The sequence below is a fragment of the Canis lupus genome, chromosome 21 (genome assembly GCF_011100685.1).
Source record: "Canis lupus familiaris isolate Mischka breed German Shepherd chromosome 21, alternate assembly UU_Cfam_GSD_1.0, whole genome shotgun sequence".
NCBI lineage: Eukaryota > Metazoa > Chordata > Mammalia > Carnivora > Canidae > Canis > Canis lupus.
In genome coordinates, this window is record NC_049242.1 from 7,799,700 (window position 1) to 7,813,141 (window position 13,442).

General features: G+C 43.2%; 1 protein-coding gene across 2 annotated transcripts in view; it reads right to left on the reverse strand.

The window, feature by feature from the left end:
- FAT3 (FAT atypical cadherin 3) overlaps window positions 1-13,442 on the reverse strand; it is a 643,002-nt gene that overhangs the window by 13,406 nt on the left and 616,154 nt on the right. For both annotated transcript variants that reach the window (XM_038568333.1, XM_038568332.1), the window contains exon 22: window positions 12,033-12,501. In XM_038568333.1, the coding sequence (XP_038424261.1) occupies window positions 12,033-12,501 (469 nt within the window). The remainder of the gene's footprint in view (window positions 1-12,032; window positions 12,502-13,442) is intronic.

The following is a 13,442-nucleotide window of genomic DNA, read 5'->3' on the forward strand; positions in this document are numbered from 1 at the left end:
TCTTCTCCAACAATGTGGAGGATCTTCCCAATTTTCTGAGATTTCACCAGGATACGCTTTAGTATGGTCTTATTTCAACCAGTACTGGGCTCCCTGGAAATTCTTGTCCTTTAATTTTCGGAAAACTTAATTATTTCATTGATGATTTCTATTCCTTTGTTTTCCTTGTTCTGTCTTTATGGATTTGTTTTCCTTGTTCTGTCTTTATGGAAGTTTTATGATTTAGATCTCCTAGACCTTCCTCTAGTTACTCTTCTTCTATTACATCTACAAGGGTTTTTTTCTGTACTTTCTGAGACATTCTCATCTTCTGAAACTTTGAGATTTTCATTTATGTTGTCATTTTCCAAGGGCTCCTTTTTTGTTCACTAAGGTTACATGTATGAGTGTCTAAATGATAGCAGCCTGCTCATGTTTTGTGGCTACAATATCTTCTCTTATCTCTCTGAGGATATTAATATTTTTATGAAGTTTTCTCCAAGTTGTTTTTTTCTCTGTTTCTTCATTTTGGTCTCTGTAATAGTGATTTTTATGTGTCATTTTGACTAGGCTGTGATACCCAATTGTTGGACAAACACAGTCCAGATGATGCTGTGAGGAATTCTGCAGCAACGTAGAAATTTTGCCTGAGTTTCCAGCCTGATGGTCTGCTCTGTGATTTCAGACTCAAGACTATAAAATCAACTCTTACATGAATTTTGAGCCTGCTGGCCTGCCCCATATATAGCAGACTTGCTATCCCCACAATTGTATGAGTCAACTCCTTAAAACCTGTCTGTCTGTCTATCATCCATCCATCCATCCATCCATCCATCCATCCATCCATCCATCCTATTGGTTCTGTTTCTCTGGAGAAGCTTAATATATTCCTTATCTTCCAAATTAGAGGATTTCCTACCTTCTATGACAATCCTTCCTTATCAGCTCAGATTGCAGAGTGGAGTGGTAGGAAATTAGAAATCTAATAGGAAGCTCTGAGCACATGAGTGGGGTTTGTCAACTGTGATACTATTTCAGTACCACTGGGTTGGTAAATTTCCCCACTAATGACCCTTATCACCTGCCCAGAGGGAGAGTGATGGCCTGGTTTCTAACATTCAGGGGATCAAGTGGTGGTAGAGGAAGAATGGTTGTGGGTCTCAGCATCCAATGAACACATGAGATTTACTTCTACCCACCTCCCCACTGACTAAATGCAGGGCAGTGCCAGGTGCTCCCTGTCTTCTCACTTCTGCAACTCACCTGCAGGCTCTGCCAGGGTCTGAGAGGGGGAGTGGTTACTTGGCCATGCAGAGAGAAGTGGGAATCTAGGGTTCGGATTGCCTCTAGGACATTTTGACTAATTCTTATTTTAAGCCCTTCTCCCCATCTTTTCCACTTTTAGAAGTGACTGATGCCTCCTAAGCTTTTCAGGTATTCAGTTTCAGATTTGTTTCTACTGGTCAACGTTTCAGCCTCTCAAAGCTCCACTTCTCTGTTCCTTAACAGCTGTCCATTTGCCTCCCACCTCCAACCTGTGTCAGTGTTGTCTCCTTCTCAATCCCCTCACTCTTATGTCTTATGGCTTATTAAAATGCCTTTACTCATGCAATAGTGAGATTGTGACAGCAAGCTGCTACCATTGCCCTGAAGTGACCAATGAGACTTTCCTCATTTCTAAGAGCTTTTGTAAATGCTGTAAATAACCATTCTCTTGTTTGAAGGGTTCTTGGGCTAGTCTCTGCTCCCCAGTGACCGATGCTGGGACTTCATAGATTGATTTTTTTTAAGTTTGTTTGTTTGTTTATTTATTTATTTATTTATTTATTTTAGTAATCTCTGCACCCAACATGGGGCTTGAACTCATGACCTCAGAGATCAAGAGTTGCATGCTCTTTCTAGTGAGCCAGCTAGGTGCTCCCTATAGATTTATTTCTACAGGCATAACATAGTTAAAAATCTATAGATTAAAATAGCATATATGCTCATTTATGTTTACTCAACCCAAACGATAGAGATCTCTCAAGTCTAGGGGGACATTATGTCTGTGTGGGTGTTTATAGGTTCAGAGCAAGAAATTCACCTTCAGGAAGCAGGTACAGGAGGCAAGAGACATTCACAAAATGAGGGGACTATGTAGTCCCAGCCTCCCTGGCAACAAGAAACACAAAGGGCCAGAGATTGAGGCTCTGAGAGAGACCCAATGCTCTTGAATGCAACATCAATGAAACACCAGGGAACTAACTCTTAAGGAAAGACCATTGTTGATGTAAACTGTGTCCAAGGTGGCCAGCCTGATGTCTGTGGACAGGTTGTAGGAGTCTGAGGTATGCTTGCTTTAAATTATGCTGACTCGCCGTTGTTTTTTTTCCAATTTAGGAAGCTGCTTGCCTTAATGGAATTGAGTGGGATTGATGAAAGCAGTTAGAACTGGGAATAATGCTTCTTTGTGTCACCTAGCTAGTCCTTGGCCAGAATAGCATGCCATTTAGAGGTAGAGTAACTGGTGAGGATGAATTAGATTCCTTTCTTGACTACCTGGGGGGTGGGGGGGTAGGGGGTGGTGGTGGGGGTGGTGGAGGGGTGGCAACAACCATAGGACAGGACTTGAAAACACATCAATGATGAGGTAGGAGGAAAGTCCCCAAAGGGGGAATCTAAGGTAAGGTGGGTCAGAGCAGGTAAAATTCCTCCCTCACCAACTCCTATTTGGCAAGCTTCCGCAATTTCCCAAATAGAGTCATAGCAGAAGTAGTTGGGGGGAGGGGGAGCCATGGAAGGCCTGTCTGGAAATAAGGGACATTGAATTCCTATCATGGAAACTGGATTCTAACTGGATTCTAAGGTCATGGGTTTGATTTCTTTGATTTGATGTCTCGGTGCCTTGGAAAATCAGAATTTGAAATGAGGCAATGTCTCTAATGCACTATTTTACTCCCACACATCTCCTTCTGCATTTTGTCATTTTCATTATCTTTTGTGGGATTTCTAGTGTTACTGGATGCAGCTGCCAGCCTGACTGATTAACCTATTCACTGACTGAGTGCCTAAGCCATAGGCTGGAGCCAGCTCATAGGGTTGTAAGAATGGACTGTTAAACATTTGGGAATTTGGCAGGCCAGTTATTTTTTTTTTAATTTCATTTATTTTATTTATTTTTTATTTTTTATTTTTTTGGCAGGCCAGTTATTAAACCACCAGGAGCCTGATGTCAGCCACGGTGGGAGTATTTGCATCATAGAAATCAACAAACATTACAAATAGGGGCTTTTATTTTTAGAGGGCTGGTTCCCAGCACACCCCTGGGAATACAGAGACAGAAGTACACCATCTATAAACACACAGGTGGCTACAAAAAATCACCATGATAGTAGGCACAGGGTGTGGTGGGAACATACAGTGGGGACATTGGATCTAGGCTGGAGCAAACCATGGCTGCCTGAAAAGCTCTGTTCTACATCTGAGAAAACTGGCTCTCCATTTTGAAGATGATGACAATGACAATGACAGCAGCTATACTTTGTATGACATTTATTCTGTGCCAAAAGCAGTTCTAAGCACTTCTCACGTACTATAGCTCATCTCATTCTGAAAATAAGCCTGTGTCAGAGGTACTGTTGTTAGTCCCATTTTCTAGATGAGGAAACTAGGGTTCAGAAAGGCTGATTACTTATTCATGGTTGTGAAGCTACTGTGGGTCTGGCTCCAGAGTCCCTAAACTGTCCAAGATCATCCTGAACTGTATTTTTAACAACTATACTTCATTACACTCTTTCTGGATCCTCTGCTTATCAAAAACAGAAGGAAACTGTCTAGTATCTGCTCTGGTCTCAAACCCATGGGACAAAGGAGACAGAGAACACTTAGAAAAATGATTTCTTTTAGAACTTTAAATTTAGAGTAGTTATATTAACATGATGAGAGGAAAATTTTATTTTAAAGTGGTCATATCTGGGGATCCTTGGGTGGCTCAGTGGTTTAGTGCCTGCCTTCAGCCCAGGGCATGATCTTGGAGTCCCGGGATCTAGTCCCCCATCAGGCTCCCTGCATGGAGCTTGCTTCTCCCTCTGTCTGTGTCTCTGCCTCTCTCTCTCTCTCCCTCTCTCTCTCTCTCTGTGTCTCTCATGAATAAATAAATAAAAATCTTTAAAAAATTAAAAAAAATAAAGTGGTCAGATTTTTCTTTAAATGAAAGAAGAGAGATACCTATTCTTAGCTTCTATGAAAGAGGATTGCGGATCAAGAGTAACCTGTTATTGTGAGGTTTTATTTATGTTCTCATTATCCTGGCCTGGGCCCCATTACTGATAATTTTAGAATATCAATAAGTCTGCCATGGTGATACTAAGGGATCTAATGCTGTAGTGGTTTAAAATCACTCTGAGTCATTTTATGAAGGACCACAATAATCCTATGAAGGAAAAATGAAAAGCCCCATTAACATCTCAACTCCATGGTGGTGTTGGAGAGGTCAGTGGCTCCATCAAGAACTTATAACCGGTAAGTGATTGCATCTGAGCTTGAATCCAGACTTTCAGATCCTCAAACATTTCTACAAGATGGTATTGACATTGAAACTTGTCAGTGAGGGAACTTATCACTTGCTAGGAATGAGGAGGAGCTTGTATGTCGACTCCACCACTCCAGGGAGCTAAGGAGATGAGAAGATGGACAACATCAGATACCCCTCTGGGAGCCAAATCATCATTAAATACTAAGATACTGGCATCATAAAGTTTTTGCTATTCCCAAGCATTACCATATGTTGGTATAGAACACAAATCAAGGAAAGAAAATTTCAAGAGATATCCAGGCATTACCATCTGACCACAAATAAAAATTTAACACTTTGTAAATGTGAAATAAAAACAAAAAGTAGTGGGAAATCTCCAAGTGTGATGAAAAACTGTAGGTTTTTTTCAGGATGAGGGAAGAAGATTAAATAAGGAAATTATTAGTAAGAACAACAGCTTAGGGGTGCCTGCGTGACTTAGTTGGTTAAGCAGTGGACACTCGGTTTGGGTTCAGGTCACGATTTCGGGGTTGTGAGATTGAGCACCCCATCAGATTGGAATCTGCTTCACATTCTTTTCTTTCTGCCCCTTATGCTTGTGCTCTCTCTCTCTCTCTCTAAAATAAATCTTTCAAAAACTTAAAAAAAAAAGAACAAAAGCTTATTATGCACTGGGAAAAATGCGAAGAACGTTCTGTGCATTTTCTCATTTAATTTGTGACAACGACCCTATGTTGTAAGTACAATTATTATAATTATTTTAGAAATAAGGGAACTGAGGTTTAAGTAGGATGGTTTGTCTAAAGTTACATAGTCAGTAAGTGGCAGACACCACTTAAAGCAGTTCCCAGGTTAAAACAAGACAATCATATTCTTAGCATTGAGATACATGTTAAAAAAATAATAATGTTACAGCCTTTCTCCCCTGGAATCATGGCACAGTGAGGAGTGTATTTTTAAGCCTGGCCTCAAAGCTGTGCTCTTGTTTACAATCCTTCTAGTTTTAGCAGATGCAGATGGCTTTGAAATCTGCACCCGGACGAACTTAAAATGCCCCCTCCTTCCCTCGTTCAAAGAATACTGCAAACCTATTAAATGCAAAAATAGAAACGGCTTGGGCAATTACAGAGTGAATTTGGGCTGCGTAGGCAAATAATCAAGATCATTTCTATCTTACTCCTTTGACTTATTAGTCTTTTTTCCAACCTCCTTCATCCAGGTAATGGCCTCAACCCTCGGTCCTGCTCTCCAGTGTAGGTGACATGATTCTGATCAGGTTTGGCTGCCTTGATAAGGAGACATCTGCCTGGTGCACAAAGGTGGAAGTAATGACAAATGTGAGCTGGCATTTGGGATCTGAAGTCAGCATCAACCACTATGCTTGCTGGATTATGGATTTCATTTAGAAACCCCGAGAGCGCACATGATCTGGGGAGGCAGCTGTGAGGTGTCAGTGAGGTCTTGGGTCCTTTTAAGTTCTGGCTGTTACCCACCAGCGGGATGTGATCACAGCCGAGCCGCCTGGCCTCCAGGAACCTCCCTATTTTTATCTGGTAATTGAACCTCACTAATACCCACTTCATAGAGGATAATAAGGCTTTTGGATTCATCAACCACAATGTAGCACACAAACATTAGGTGCTTTATTGTTGTAATTATTATAATTACTATGGGTTCTGAAATCAGCTTCATTTCTGTTGCCCATCAACCAAACAACTGAGAGCCATGGGAGTTTCTTACTCTGATTTCTAGGCTGAATATTGGGAAATCCTGAAAGGTCTAGTCTGTGTGAATCTCAATAAGTATGAGAAAACTGGTGGATGGATTATCACACGTGATGCTAATCACAAGTAGGGTGTACTTGGCTGTAGGTCATGGGCTCTGTCATTACTTCACATCTTTCACCATGCAGGGTGCATAATGACCTTTAAAGGTGAGACCTATAACTTTCCCTAGGATAGCTTACTCACATTTCATATATTGTATATTGGGCTGAGCCTCTAGCATTTTCTTTGAGGATCTGGAAACATGCAATGTGTTAACATTAGGCACACCTTAAATTCTCACTATCCAGCATGTTCTTTTTTTTTTTTTTTCCTATCCAGCATGTTCTTTTGTGTTTGCACAGAACTTGACTGCTTTAGGGTTTTGAGATTGTTGTTGTTTTTTTTTTTCTGTAGCAATATCTATATTATTAATGCTGTTACCATAGGGTTTTTTCCAAAGTACCAAAAATAAGGTACTTCCATATTTAGAAGACAGTCACCCAGAAAAAATAATTTTTTTCCCCATAAGCTGCAAAGCTCAGTCAAATTATATATTCAAAGAAGGGTGGCTGGCTGGCTCAGTCAGTAGAGCATGTGACCCTTGATTTCAAGCTTGTGAGTTTGAGCCCTACATTGGGTGACGAAATTACTTAAAATAGTTTTAAAAAATGATGTCCACAGTATATTCACTGGGGTCTGGCCCCTCCCTTCTCTGTCCCACTTTGCTCAGTGGGCCAGTGGGCTGAGCTCCTACAGGAACCCTGTTCAATTCTTTTAAGCCAGCTGTGAGGGGAGGAGGGACACACAAATGTAATCCGCTGGTCACAGAGACAGCAATGGGACCACAGAATTTACTTAAAGTTTGAAGGCCTGAGCTTATCTAGACCTTTACCATTTAGGGATGCAAAACACTCAGTAAAACATCACCCAAAGTATCTTGGGCAGCTTTGTGGCTGAAAATACTTCTATGCCCAACCATTGGCAACATCCAAGAACTTGTTACATGCAACTTATTAGAGGGAGTAAGTAGACACCATCATTTTTCTCTTAGGCGGGGAGAGCTCAGGGGGACCTCAACTCCTGACTGGGAACAAAGTTCAATCTTTACACTGGAACAGTGATGACAAATATAGGGCATGCACCTGACATTCACTTCCTGAACATCCAATGTCTGCTTAACCTCTCCTGAAAATCGCTGACTCACATCCCTGCAAATACTGAGTTTACTGGGCTTCCCAAATGTCCTGAGATGTGCATAGACCTACCTTGGAGGCTTGTTAAAAACAAAGATGTCTGAATTTCATGCTTGCAGATTCTGAGATTCCAATTTGTAGGTTTGGGTATTTTATTCCCCCTAGCCCCCCAAACTTTCACTGAGAGATTTTTCTTGGTATTAAGTTTAGGAATTTGTGATTACGATTCGGTGATCTAGCAGAAGGTTCCTTTGACATGGGCAGCGAGTGGTGGAGGCAAGTATAGAGATTCTCCTTTTCCCTTAACATTCAAGAGACTCTTCCATAACAAGGTTTCATTTTAATAAGGTCCTCAGGTGATGCAGATGCATACCAGAGATTGAAAACCACCATCTATGATATGTGAAGACAAAAAAAACACTAGTTTCCTTAGGCTTTGTGGCAGTTTAGAGACAGAGAAAGGCATCAGTATACCACCTAGAGATCTTGTTAAAATACAGACTTGGATTCAGTGGGTTTGGGGTGGGATCTGAGTTGCAACATTTCTAACATTTGCAGTGATGCGGATGCTATTGTTTCCTGGAGTACACTTTAAGTAACAGGAGTTTCAAGAGCTCAGGTTGGAGGGGGTTCCATAAACCCAGATCAAACCCTGGCTTCCTCACTTCATTAGCTGTGTGATGCTGGGCTAGTTACTTAACCTCTCTGGCCTGTTTTTAATCTGTAAAATGGGGGTTGGGGAAGGGAAGACTGGTACTGATCCCAGAATATTATGAGAATTGTCACAGTGCATAAGCAATCACAAGGTAAGCACTTATCACAGTCCTGAGCACATAGCCTTACTCTTAGCATTTACCAAGTTTTCACTTTAAAAGTTAGGCTTCTGGTCTTATGCAAAGCTGACAGAATGACTATTTCTAGCATGGTGACTGCCTGGCTCACTGCATTGCTTTGTCAAATTATAGCTTTGCTTCAGCTAGGTTTTTCCAGTAATGGGCTTGAGCTGAGCAGGATAAGGCATGGGGACTGAGGACCCTGATCCAAATTGTGGGTGCTCAGTGGGCTGCTCCCTACCCACGGGGGCTAGATATCAGGGGTCAGAATGGGACGCGGCTGTTTCTTCTCCACGGTGGTTGCTATTTTCAGATCATGTTTACAAAATATATATAATTTCAAGGCTTTAACGAGAGAGAGCCTTCCCTCTGTGGTTGATTTACAGAGCCATATTTACACTCTCATTACAAGTTAGCATTCTGGGCTCTAACTCGCTTTGGGTTCGCATGGCTTGCTCTCGGGACAGCTAGAGTTATAACACTGGTCAAACCTGCTGACCGTGTCATTCCGAGCTAGCAGACACAGCCTCCTTGCCACTTCATACCAAGGGTCTGACTGAATTTGGAGGTGGTTAGAGCAGAATCCTGCCTCTTTGAAATAAAATACCTCTTGCTGTGGATTGCCTGCTTTAAAAACTCTGAATGCTCTGGAACAATGAGCTAGGAAAGCCGTTTGAGAGTGTCTCTGGGACCGCCAATGACCAATACTCCAGCAGTCCTCAGTGGTCGAGGGGGTGATGACACTAAAAGATGTGTTCTGGAATTTCAGAGCAACACAGAGCACAGTGCTCAAACAGCAGCAATATCTTCGGTCAATTACCTCTTGTCACCAGCATTCTCCTGTGCATCGGGTCGCATGGAAGCACCTCACTCTACTCTCTCTAGCCCTATTTGGCTCTTTGAATACTGCCTGCATCTTTGCCTTTGACCTGGGGAAGCAAGACTCCCTCTCTGTGATTAGACACCCCTGCAGCCAGAGGGCGTTGAATAGAGGCATGAATAGTCTTTCATTAATGACTGAGCCTTATGTTCTTTTTAAACCATTACTTACAACTTGGATGATTTTTTCCCTTTCTTTTAAATAACCTTACAATTAGCTGCATAATTTTACAGATAGGAGTTAAAGGCCAAATTATTGGTTGTTTCTTTTCTTGCTTTTATCCTGATACCCTTACTCTTTGGCACCGATTTTGAGAATTCTCAGAGAGGATACAGGGACCTAGCAAAAATTCCTCTTATGTTAACAGATAATAGTGGCAAGAAATTAGAATCCCTCTCCTACCTTTTTTTTTTTTTTTTAGGAGCTGAGGTCTGAATCCTGATAGCCAGGAGCAGATAGATACCACCTCACACATCAGAGGAGGAGTTCTGTGCTTCTGATTTCCTAGGGGAGCAACAGAAACCCTCTTCTTAGATTTCTGGGTGGGTTGAGGAGTTTGGCAGCCCTGGGTTCAGTACTGTTGTGCATGAGACCCCCAGAGTGCCCCATCTGGATCATGCCCTGCGAGTTGCTGATGGAAGAACCACTGGGCCTTCTCAACTCAACAGAAACAGTAGGCTGGAGAGAAGAGACATGTATAGATGGAAGTGAGAAAAGATACTTTCTTTGTTCAGGAAAATGTGAGCCTCCAGGAACAAAGGAGACACTTGAACTGCTGGGAGGCTCTATCACCTCGGAAGAAAGAACACCTGTGGTGCATCCTAGTCTCCAAACTCAATCAGAGGGGTACCAGGGGCGCAGGAGACAAAGCAGAGTACCAGAGAGTATGCAAGCTGTAGGCTAGGTTGGGCCTTTAGGGAGAAGAAAGCAGTCTTGAGGCCGTGTGACAAGTATACAGCAGGTGGATCCTTAGTGCTGAAACTTGGTTAAACCAAATGAGATTAAAAAAAAAAAATAGAGGAAAATTGCTGTGCCGATAGGAGTCACACTCACTTAATGAACATACCTGCACTGAATACTTAGCTCATAGATTTCAGGCAATTAAAAAACATTCAAGTGCACATAGAAGAGCAAGATTCCCTGTCTTTTTCCTTAATACAGTGACGATAATGATGATTATTATTTTAAAGATAACCCATCGTGGAAGCCCATAGCTTTGCCAGCAAAAGCAATGTCCTGCCATCGTTAAAAGTATGTTACAATTTGCGGCTCCGTACCCAGCATTTGACATGGAGTGGTGTTCTATTTCAACCCAATTTAATTATATGCTCCTTTTATATATCGTGGATGGCTCACACTAGCAGAATTGTTTTGCCTGGTGAAAAACTGGCCATGACTTGTCATAATGGGCTGGTTTATAGAACCACTGAAGTATAGTTACTGCCCATCATTCGGGAATTATGGCACCATAACAACCCTTTATTTACATATACTGCTGAGACAGTAAAAACAGCAAATAGATTTCTTAAATCGAGACGGTAGAAATTTCCCCCCAGGGCACTTGGCCCTCATTGTGGCAGTAACATATGCAAGTCTAAATAACTTTGGTGTCTGTATTTCGGCAGTGCATCATTTTGTGGACAGTTTATAACATTCTAATAATAAAATGGACTCTAAATTTGGAGTTGGGCTTCACGAACATTAGATGGTAATGCGCACAGCAGAATCTCTAAGTGATTTGTGGGGAAGGTTTAAATTTGCTAATCACACTACTGCTGAGAGACTCTGCAAAGGGGCTCAAGTATGATCAGTGGTTGGGCTGTCGGAAGGCAGCAGAGCCTTCAACTAGCGGAGTGCCTGACCTAGTTTACATTAGCACAGACATGGCATCTGGGGGAAGTCAGAGACTTTTTTATTTTCAGACTCCCAGGACTTAGGTAATCCTGGCTTTTCCCTCAAACAATAGAAACCTTCTATTCCCTTCCCCCGCTTTTTCTGGCTTCCCCTGTTCTTTCTTTCTTCGTCATGATATATGTTTGGGGAAAGAGTTTACTGGCATAAATCATCATGCCCTCATTGACTGTTTATCTGTCCTGAGATTTCATGTAAATTGCCCTCCCTTTATTCCTGACTTTTGACCCATTTATAGAATTGTCATTATATTTATTTTTAATACATACATTGTAAGAGCATGCTTCAAAGCATCTCTATTATATTTCCATTCCTGGAGTGGTGGATTCAACTCTCCCCTCCCTTTAGCTTCTAGTGAAGTTACATGTCTATGTGACAAAGGATTGCATGGGGATATCATGATTGAGACTGCCACCAATCATTCTGCAGTGGCACAGGTGGCTCAAGAGAGTGGATACTTAAAAGAGGGTCCTATTCCCCCCGAAGGCCTGGAAGGGTGTGGAGTTAAAGGGGATGGGGCGGCCGTGATTGCATCTCTGGACTCCTGAAGTGCCCTGTGCCTGTGGGTTGCTGCAAAAGGATGGGTTAAGGGACACCTGGGTGCCTCAGCGGTTGAGTATCTGCCTTTGGCTCAGGGTGTGATCCTGGGGTCCTGGGATCAAGTCCCACATCAGGCTCCTCAAAGGGAGCCTGCTTCTCCCTCTGCCTATATTTCTGCCTCTCTCTCTGTGTTTCTCATGAATAAATAAATAAAAATCTTAAAAAAAAAAAAAGGATAGTTTAAATTGTAATTGTCAAGCTCCCGGGCCCCCCTAAAGGGAGTAGGAAGCTCGGCCAGCACCTGGGGTGAATGAATACTCCTCTCAGGGCAGCACCTGGGCTGATGAGGCCTGTAAAAGATCCAGCCCGTCTGCCTCCCACCCCGCCCCTGACCGGCAGGTGCCCGCGGCCACTCACCCCCGGAGGGCAGGCCGGAGCAGCTGCCCCCGTGCTGGCACGGGCTGCGCTCGCAGGCGTCGGGGTAGAGCACGCAGCCCAGCTTCAGCTCGGTCAGGCCCACCACCTCCGCGAAGCTGCTGCGCTTGTTCTGCAGAGGCAGCTCGTTGTTGTTCAGCACCACCGAGTCCAGGCAGCCCTGGAAGCCGCTCAGCACCTGCGTGACCCGCGTGTCGGTCAGGCTGCGGATGTTGTCGGCCTGCACCAGCGCCCCGAAGTAGATAGTACTTTCGGTGCTCAGGGTCTGGAAGTAGAGGGGCGCCCTGCGCCGCTCCACGTAGCTGTCGTCCAGGGACAGGCTCGTGAAATTGCGGTTGAGCTCCAGGAAGACAGAGTGCCAGCTCCCGTCGTTGACGGCGCGGCCCGAGATGCCCAAGATCCCCGGGCCGTTGCCACAGTCCAGCTGGAACCACAGCTTGCCGTCCACGATCTGTGTGGAGAAGGAGCACCGGAGCCTTTTCAGTATGCATCTGGCAACATATGCCTGGTCACCCTCTTCCCACCCTGTCCACAGGGAGGCCCTAGGATGGACCCATTTGCAAGTCTGGTGTGGTTTGCTCGCTCCCCATGGCAGGGCATGCAAAGGCATGCCTGAGATTTCACAAATCTCGTAATTGGTAACATATGCACAGCTGCCTGAATCCACAATTATACTTAAGAATGTTCCTATTCTCTGGATCTTTGCCCTTTGAAAGTTCACTGCCCTATCTTGTTTAGGGATCTCTTGATTCTCTGCACCCTTCTTAGTTATTATTACCACAGGAATGATTTCTGTGAACTTGATATTTATTCCCAAATATTTATTGAACATCTACTATGTGCTAAGCAGTGTTCTAGGTGCTATGGAGACCACTGTGAGCAAAAAGAGTTATTATCTCTGACCTCATGGGGCTTATGTTTTAGCAGGGGAGATTGCCATAAATCAAAAAATAAACAGAAATACAAATATACCCACAAGTAAGTCCGTGTGAATGTGCTATAGGGGAGAGAAAGAAGCCAGGTAGAAATAAAAGATATCCTACTTCCCAGCTTCATATATATTTAAGATTCTAAATCCCTTCTATATTAAACACTAGCATATTTTTAAAATGGTTCTTTAGGACTGCTGCTCATCACTCAGATTAAGATGATCTCACAAAGCCCTCAGGGCTTGGCCATTTGCTTAGAATGCAGCTATGTATCTTCAATGACATCTGACCCCCCAGAAGGATTTTTTGGTTAACTGTTCACGCCTCATAGATGCTCCCAGCCCCTCTTCTAGGGTCACTACAACAGAGACCTGCCTGCTGCTTTGATTGCAGTGGCGTAGGGAGGGCATCCAAGTCTGTTCCAGGAGGCTACCTAACCCCACGGGGACATTAAACTCAGAAA